Source organism: Frankliniella occidentalis, unplaced genomic scaffold (genome assembly GCF_000697945.3).
Source record: "Frankliniella occidentalis isolate FOCC.00 unplaced genomic scaffold, Focc_3.1 Scaffold178, whole genome shotgun sequence".
Classification (NCBI taxonomy): Eukaryota; Metazoa; Arthropoda; class Insecta; order Thysanoptera; family Thripidae; genus Frankliniella; species Frankliniella occidentalis.
Window position 1 is genome coordinate 76,701 of NW_026267304.1, and position 9,315 is coordinate 86,015.

General features: G+C 55.2%; 1 protein-coding gene across 1 annotated transcript in view; it reads right to left on the reverse strand.

The window, feature by feature from the left end:
• Positions 1-987: 987 nt before the first annotated feature.
• The window catches only part of LOC113214202 (protein Wnt-1-like), a 39,246-nt gene continuing 30,918 nt past the window's right edge, over positions 988-9,315 (reverse strand). The window contains exons 2-3 of the mRNA XM_026433492.2: positions 5,142-5,524; positions 988-3,185 (exon numbers count right to left, since the gene is read on the reverse strand). Of these exons, the coding sequence (XP_026289277.1) occupies positions 2,547-3,185; positions 5,142-5,524 (1,022 nt within the window). The 3' untranslated portion in view covers positions 988-2,546. The remainder of the gene's footprint in view (positions 3,186-5,141; positions 5,525-9,315) is intronic.

Consider the following 9,315-nt stretch of genomic DNA (forward strand, 5'->3'; position numbering starts at 1 on the left):
TACTATCGGCAGAATTAGTACGGCAATGGGTGGGGCCAACTTCACGGAGGTCCTGCCCGCTCGCCGGCGCGCGGTTCCCAGCATCCTAATCACGAGGGGTTTGCACTGCCGCCTCTCGGCCAGGGTTGTCTTCCGTGTGGCGCCCAGAGTGCATTTGCACAGCGGTCGTCGTCGCCTCGCTCGAGGGCTTCTTGGCGTGAAACATGGCACTGCGTGGAACGTGCTCACCTGAGTGTACACTCTTGGACCTCCCCCTCCCCCTCCCCCTCACACACACAAACACAAAGACACACACACACACACACTCACACGCGCGCGCGCGCGCCCTTTTGCATCCCTCCTCCTTCCGCATGTGTCGCCGGCCAACCTGCCCGCCTGTGTAGTGTTTATTTTCTCTTCGAAAAACCATCATCGTCTCCTCTCTCGCCGGACGATTTTAAAGTACCCATGCTCCTCTTCTCGGGCCCAGCCCGGGCCGGTCAAAATAATAATACTCACAACAAAAGTAATAATAATAAAAATAATAGTGTTAATGTTGTGCGGAGTGTGTTTGATGGTGTTGATCTTCGGGTCGGCCCAGCGTTGAGGTCTCCGACCCGACCCCGCCCCGCTCCGGCCGAGCTCTACGCCTGTGTCAGCACGGCAGCGTCACATGTCACCTCTCCCTCCAGTCGGCCTGCGGTGCCTGGAGCCTGGAGCTCCTGGAGCCGGGCTCCTGGAGCCGGGCTCCTCCTGGAGTCCGCCTGCCGGCTCCACCTCTCCGCCTGCCCGCCGGCGGCACCGTGGGAACATTAATTACCTCTCTCTCGCTCTCACTCGCGGCCCCCACCTCTCTGGCACCTTCTCTCTCGCTCTCACTCGCGGCCCCCGCCTCTCTCGCACCTTCTGTCTCGCCCCGACTGTGTTAGTGGGCGCGGCGTGCGATGCGGATTCGTTTTGCACCTCCGGGGAAAAGGACTGTTTTTGTGTCACATGGAAAGTAAACGGTTCGATTTAGAAAAACAGATTTGTTTTAATAAACGTGACAATTGAGTTGCCATGACAGAATGTACTGGAAACTAGGAACAATGTCATAAAAGGTACATTTTTAAAATCTAATGGAAGACAGTGACCTTAACCATATCAACGTAATACAAAGTAATAGTTCTATTTTGTACTAAAGTGGGGGAACCGTCCTTATGTTCATGGCACATTTAATGTTCTGTTACAATTTCATGATATAAATAAAAATATTCAATTGGTTTCTACTCAAAAATTTCAGAATTGTTTTGCCGATGATGGAATATTTAAGTCACTGAGAAGATGTTTACAAATAGGAATAAACAAAGCATAGAGTGAGGGCTTTGTCTATTTACAAATCACAATGATCTCCACCACACAATTCATTTTCACAATAATTTAATTAAACGGGAATCAGTACTTCATTCTTAGATTATTTGATTATCCTATAATACCTAAGCAACAAAAACTTTTTAAGTAACATGCTCTTGTGCATTCTCTAAATCACTCAGAATATGGCAAGGACATAATGAAAGTTAATATCATATTGCGAAGAACATAATTCGCAAACAATAACAGAAAACGGTATGTACATTGGCTGCTCAATGTAGGATGTGTACACAATTAAAGTCTGCATAATATATACACTAAAACATTGTTGCTCTTTTGACTAGCGCGAAGCAAAACGCATTGTTTATCGTAAAGACACCGTAAAAATTTGGATCTTTGCTCTTTTGCAGGTTAAACAAGGCATAAATAAATTATCTTACATACAAATTAATAATTACATTATAAAACGATTTAATCAGACTATCGTACAGCAGCGTATATTAATACAAAAATTCTTGGGCAGAGATAAGCTGCGGTTCATCAACATGATGAAATAATACTGTTAAAAATCATGGCAAGCGCTCCACTCAGATGGCAGAGAATACACATGTCATTTTACACGTCGTACGTGACTGTTGATAATGCTAAAAGAACACGTTAGTACGATCAGGACTTGAGTTTATAGCCGCTCAACCAAGTCAGACAACCATTGAATGATGGCCCTGGGAGCATTCTAGAAAGGTTACCATAGACCCTAACTCTGCTATATTTATATTAACAAATTGAGAAAGGAAATAAATATCAGTTCATTTGAGTACGATACGGAGGCAATAAAGGCACGCTGCCCTTAGATCACGCGTTCACGTGTCACCAATTTGACACGCTACTTCTTGTTTTTTTGTTTTTTTATAGACTCTCGCCTTTGATTTAGGAACATTAATTTTTTCTATTGAAAAATAAAACAATCATAATACAAATAAAAACACAACTTGATTTACAAAACATTCAACGGAAAGACAACCTTATTTCTACACACTGACTTTGGTTGCGTTGCAGGTGCCAGGGGGTCTGCCGGCACCGACGAGCCCTCGACCGCCGCAGCGGCCGGGCCTTCGACCTATGTACAGGTAATGTATTTTAAAATATATATATGTATACTATGCTATGTACACGCTTGTGTCGAGGGCGCGGCCGCCCGGCGGGCGGTGTAGGCGGCCTCACAGGCAGGTGTGGACCGTCTTCTTGACCCTGCACAGCTTGCACTTGACTTCGCAGCACCAGTGAAAGGTGCAGGCGCAACGCTCCACCACGTGCAGCTCCTGGGTGCGGTAGCCCCGGCCGCAGCACATGAGGTCGCAGCCGTCGACGCCGATGGAGGTGTCGTTGCACTGGCGGCCGTGCGTGCCCTGGATGCCGAGGCGCGGGTGACGGTTGCAGAAGTCGGGCGACGTCTCGAGGTACACGAGGTCCTTGGTGCCGGGCGGCTTGTGCTCGGGGTCGTACGGCTTGAGCTTGAAGTTGTAGCGGTTGCGCCGCGCGCCGCCGCCGCCGCCGTTGCCGCCGTTGCCCCGGTGCGGCGCCGTGGGGGGCATGTTGGGCCGGGCGCTGTTGCCCCGCTCCTCGCGCGCGTGGGCGCGGTTCGCCACGTTGCTGAGGTGCGCCTTGCTCACCCGGTTGCTGACGCCGGCCGCGTTGCCCGAGTTGCTGACGAGCACCCGGGACGCGCCGTCGAACCGGTCCTTGAGGTTGTCGCTGACGACGCGCAGGCTGGGCAGCCGCATCCAGCAGGTCCGCACCGTGCACGAGCCCGACATGCCGTGGCACTTGCACTCCTGCCGCATCTCGGAGGCCACGTGCTGCAAACATAGGAGAGAAAAGCGAGTTATTGCAACGGTCAGCCAGGGCTCTGAAAGGTCACGGGTTCAGCTCCGGTTCCTCCGTTCCTCCCCGGGCCGCTGCGCACTCCCGCATTAACCTGACGGATCGGTTGGGAATGGCCGCAGAGATAAGGTGTCTTAATGAAGCCTCGTAAACGGCAGCGGAGCCTCTCATTAGCCCGGCCCTGGCCCGGCCGGAAGCAACACTGTTGCCGGCGGAGGAGCCGCGGCCCGCGGCCACCAAGCAGCGAAGCAGCGGCACCCCCAAAAAATGGCGCCTGCTTTCTCCACTCCCCCACCCTCCATAACGCCATTTAAAAATAAAACTTCAAAAAAATCGGCAATTTTTTATTGCTGTTTCGCAATGGTTTTCTACCCCTCTAAAGTTTCCCTGGACGAACTCGACCGGTGTCCGCGGCTGCCATATATACGCGCGTGATTATACTCCTTCCGGAATGGGTACAAATAAGAGGGAATTAAGCCGTTGATTGCCGGTCTCGGCGTGAAGTAGTTGGCGTGCGGTCATGGGGAAGGGATTGGGGGGGGGGGGGCAGGAGGAAGGTCTGCGGGGGGCACCACGCCCCGCCGCGCCACGGCCCGTCCAAACATATATACAGTCATAGACAGACACGAACACACGCACGGCCCGCGGCCCCGCGGCCTGGTTCTCGACCCTCTTCTCCCCCCTCCCCCTCCCCTCTTCGCCTCGCCGTTGCCTTTTCCGCCGTTGCCATTGCGTGTGCCAATGGCTCACACACACACACACACACACACACACATGCGCGCGCAGGATGAGCCGCCCTGGCCTGCATGAGCATTGTTTGATTAGTCGTGGGTGATCCGCTGCCCGCGTTTCACGGCCCGACGCGCTCCGAGCAGAGCGAGGCCGGGCCCATCACGACAGTTTCGACGAAAAGACTCCGCGTCACGCGTCGCTGAATCCTGAAGCTCCTCCTCCTCCTCCTCCTTCTGACCCCCCCCCCCCCAAACCAAAGCAATGGGTCCTATTCGAATCGGCGACGTATATGGGGGGGCTGTGAGGAAATGAAAGAAAAGGCAAAAGGGAGAGAAACAACTTCATCCCTCCGTTCGGGCAGCTGCGGGGGGTCGAACCCGCGGCCCGCCCGGCCCGCCAGCGCGACACCTCGATACACGATGGGGACGCGTGACGAAAGCGGCGCAAGACGTACGGCGATAAGATTGGCGTTACATCCGCCCGGGCCCGGGCGGCGCGCTGCCGCCGCTGCGGCTGCTGACACTCCTCAATGGGTCCGGGTCCGGCCCAGGCCGAGGCCCAGGCCCGCGAGCGGCGGGGAAATAGATCACCCATATCCATCACGCTCGGGAGTGTCTCTCGGCAGCCCCTCGAGGTGCGCCAGCGCGGCCGGCGCGGCCAGGGAAAACATTCCGAAATACACGCGGAGCGCTCGCTGCTCTGCTCTATTTATTTGTTCTCGGAAACCTATAATTCATGGATTATGAGAGAAGGCAGCAGCCAGCCGGCCGCGGGCAGGAGCGTTTTGCGTTCCCGCAATAGATCGCCCCTCCCCCCCCCCTCTCCTTCTCTTCCGCCCTCCCGCTCCCCCTCCCGAACCCCGTCCTGATCATGACCCCTTCTCCCCGGCAGAGCGTGCGCGCATCGGGCGCGCCGCACACACACACACACACACACACACACACGGCCAGTGGAGAGGAAGGGAGAGTCATCGCCGAATTCGCAAAAGACAGGCTGGGGAAATTTTGCACCCAGGAAAACGTACCTTTGCTTTCAAGCCAAAAATTGCTGTTCCTTCAATCCGAGGGAGTTCCCTCAAACAAACTGAAATCATAGCCTTACATCGAAGTCGAAATTTCCTTTGGAACAACGGGAGTGTTTTTTGGCGTGAAATCAACGGTGCGGTTTTCTGGGTGCTAGTTTGGGGTGTTTAAACTTACCGCTCTGCCTGCCTCGTTGTTGTGGAGGTTCATCTTCTCCCGGAGCGAGCGGCCCCGCTCGCCCGTGTCCACGAACTCCCTGGAGAAGCGGAAGCCGTAGCCGATGTTGTCGGAGCAGCCGCCCCACTCCCAGTCGCGCACCCCGCGGCCGGGCGGCCCGGGCGGGCCCACCGCCGAGTTGGACACGAGCGAGTGCATGGGCAGCCCAGCACCGCCCACGCCCACGCCCAGGCCGTTGGCGCCGTGCAGGCCCGGCAGCGCGGCCGCCTGGTGGCTGTAGTCGCACGTGCACGACTCGATGCTGCCCTCGGAGCAGGCGCGCGCCACCGCGTGCGTCACCGCCGCCGAGGTCATGGCGTAGATGAAGGCCGTCTCGCGGCACCCTGCGGGGCAGAAACGGAGAGAGAAAGAGATTAGGAACTGGGTCAGCTGATTTGGGTCGTCGGGGTGCATGCATATGGGGTCAGCGCGTAACGTATAGTGTACACAGTGCTTTTCTAAACGCCCTAAGCCGGATGGGCAGCACACACACACACACACATCCAGGACGCTGTTCGCGCGACTCTCATGGCGTGGCAGCACTTCAAAGACGAGCCGAGCCGCGGCCGGCGGGCGGGAGACACACACACACACGCGCGCGCGCGCGCACACACGCACACACACACACAGTCGTCTGCTCAGCTGAGAGCCACACGGCAACACGCTCACGACGTCATCATGCACATTATTATTAATTTCACCATTATTATTTAATTCGTCATTTCATCATTATTATTCTCTGTGCGCCAAAACATTTAACGAACGTCATATCCTGTCGCGCGGAAGGGGCCGGCCGTCCTGCTATCAGCTGTGGCGGGGCGAAGTGACCCACATGGTCTTCTCTCTATGGTCTTCTCTCCCACAGCACGCGTCCTCCCCTTCCTCCCTCTCCTTCTCAGCCCTCCCCCCCTCCCCTCCCCCCCCCCTTTCTGTCCCCCCGGTGCAGCGCGGCTCCGCCTTGCGGTTTGCCGGGGGGCCGACAAAAGGGCGGTAAGGTAATGAGCTTGTCACGGAGCGTTGTAAATAAATAATAATAATGATATAAAAAGAGGAAGTGTCGGTGGCGGTAGTAGTAGTATGTGGTCGCGCCCATTGAGGAAACGGAGTAAATAAAAAAAGGGGTTGGTGAACGTGTGTGTGTGTGTGTGTGTGTGTGAGAGAGAGAGAGAGAGAGAGAGAGAGAGAGAGAGAGAGATGAAAAAACTGAGCGGAAGACGACAAAAGCTTTGCGGGGCGGATGTGTTTATTCTCGATACAAACCTATAATTTGGCCCTTTGGACAATCAGACGGCCAATCACAGCAGTAAGCCGACACCAAAACGGCAAAAGGGTGGGAGGGTCGCATCAGCCGAGGTGCGCCGCGCAGCGCACGCGGCTTTTGTTTATTTCCGGTTTGGAAACGCTTTTTATTTCTCTCTCTCTCTCTCGCTCGCTCTCCCGTTTCTCTCCCCTTCCTTTGAAGATCTTCCTAACATCCCCTGCCGCAGACGTGCCATTATCATGACTATATACCGACGATCGCGACTTCTGCAATTTTCCCCATCATCGCCGAGTTGTTGTTTTTTTCTTACTCTTTTTCAAACAGTTTCACACTGCGTGGATATTTCATATTGATAATGACGTCAAATAAATTTTCGAGTGGGTCTCCCCGTCTGGACCACCCCGAGATGATGCGTGTGCCCCCGCATCGCTGCGTTTGGCCTTTTATACACACGTCGTCGCCCTGCGCTGCCTCATTCATAACTTTGAACGGAAAAATTTTATTGCGTGTAACACACACACACACACACACGAACGCATACAACACACACTCACACATGGTAATACCGAAGATGAATTCTAAAAGCGACGGGAGAGATGAGATGGCCCCATTCGAGTCGCTCCCGCTGTCATCGGGCCGCCTGGGCCGTGTGCTGGCCGGGCCCTGGCCGAGGCAATGTATGGCCCCCGAGCCGTAGTGGGCGGGCCGGGCCGCGGCGGGGACCGGCAGGGACCTAACCTACTGAGCGACGGATATTAAAACGAGTTATGTCTCAATTTGAACGCGGGGCCCTCTTCATGAATGGGTGTCAGCGGCCGACATCACCGCTGCCGGGCCCGGCCCGCCCCGCTGCGGTTTCCATCCACCCCGCACCCTGCTCTCTTCCTCTTTTCCTCACCAACACACAACCACCACCGGTTCATTCAGGAAAAAAAAAATCCCGACAAAAGCCTTTTGCTCGCTGCTGCAGCGGCGGCGGTCGGCCGGTCGTCACCCTCTCAAAAAGACGATGTAATCCTCGGGAACATAATGCGACAGGAGGGGGCGGGTTCGGCCGGGCGCTCCGTGTGCACAAATTCGACCGCCCGACCACCTCCGCGACAAACATAACTTCTTCGAGTGGCACGGCGCGCCCCTGCCCGCTGCTGCTGCTGCTCTAGTTGGCCGTCAGATGCCCCCACTCCACCAGTCCTCCTCGGCCACCTGCGTTGCGCCCGCCGCTGCCCTGCTGCTTATTGCTCTCATTGTTTCTCCTCATCGAAATCAATTCCCACCCACACTGACGTTATGAAGACGTATAGACCCCCCCTCCCCCTTCCCCTCCCCTCCTCCGCTGATAATCACGGACTCGCTCGATTATTTTTCTCCCTCCCCTGCGGCGGCGGCAGCCATCTGGAATCCTGTGAGCATCGGCCGCATCAATATTAGTGACGCGAAGGGGGAGGGGGGGACGGGGGGGAGGGGATATGCGGCAATGAGATGGTTATATTGGTGCGCGCGCGCTGCGGGGAAGGCCGCGCGCTGCTGAAGGTGGTGATGGTGAGTGGTGGAGGTGGTGCTAGTGGTGGTGGTGGTGGTGGTGATGGTGAGTGGTGGTGGTGGTGGAGGAGAGCAGAGAGAAGGAGAGGGACGTCGCAAAAGGAGGACGAGCTGGTTTTACCCCCGTGCCATTGTCATCCGGACCGTTTGCATTGCATTTCCGCATCGGACGCGGCCGCTCTGCTCCGCAACTCCTTTTTATAAATATTTTTGAGGTGAGGTCTCTGGGGTGGAGGAGGCGAGGCAATCAATGGCACATCAGGCTACTTAAACCATGTGGAGCTGTGAGGTGATGAGAGGGGGCCCAGTGGGGGCCCGGGCCTCGTGCCGCACACACACACACACACACGTACACACACAGGTATCGTCGTACAGACGCACCTGGTGAATGAGGTGCAGACTTGTGAGGTCCGGGTCGACCTCCAATGGGGCACACGAGAGAGAGAGAGAGAGAGAGAGAGAGAGAGAGAGAGAGAGAGAGAGTGAGTCCCCGCTGTGCCGGCTGATGCGACTCTAGCAGCGCGACAATGGCCAGCCCTGGTGGGGGTGACCAATTACTTATGTCCAAGTATCCAGGTGACAATGGTCCCCGGCCAGGCACCTCTGGGGCAGGTGGACCCTGCCCTACCTGGCGGGGCTGCCAGCAGGGCTGCCAGCAGCGAGGGGGCCACCACTCCATTTTTGAGCGTACACACGATTGCGGGATTACGGTGGACTGCGGTGGACTACGTGGGACTACGCGGGACTACAAGGGATTACTAAAGATTACGTATGATTGCGGAGGATTACACGAGATTACGCAGGATTACGCGAGATTACGCAAGATTACATGGGATTACGCGGGATTACATGGGATTACGCAGGATTACATGGGATTACGTAGGATTACATGGGATTACATTGGATTACGCGAGATTGCGGAAGATTACGCGTCTGCAATCACACACACAGAAAAATGATTTCTTGTTTCAAGTACATTTGTACTAGAAGTGACCCAAGATTATTTTTTTTCTTGTTACCAAGACGATTTTTTCTTTCAAGTAAGAAAAATTTTCTTAAACGAAAGGTAATATCATCTTGTGTGAAGAGTAAAATTGATCTTAGGTCAAAATGTTCTTGAAATAAGAAAACATTTTTCTGGGTGTACGCGCTGCTCCAGATCAACGCCCTGGGCGTAGGCAACCACACTGACGTTGGCGTGTGAGGCTCGCCGATCCCTGGCCCCTCGTCCCTTCTACTCGCCACCCCTCCCCCCACCACTCCTCTTCCTCACCTCACCCGGATCGGGAATCTGGAATCGGGACCACTCGTTTCGTCGCCTCGACTCTCGGCCTC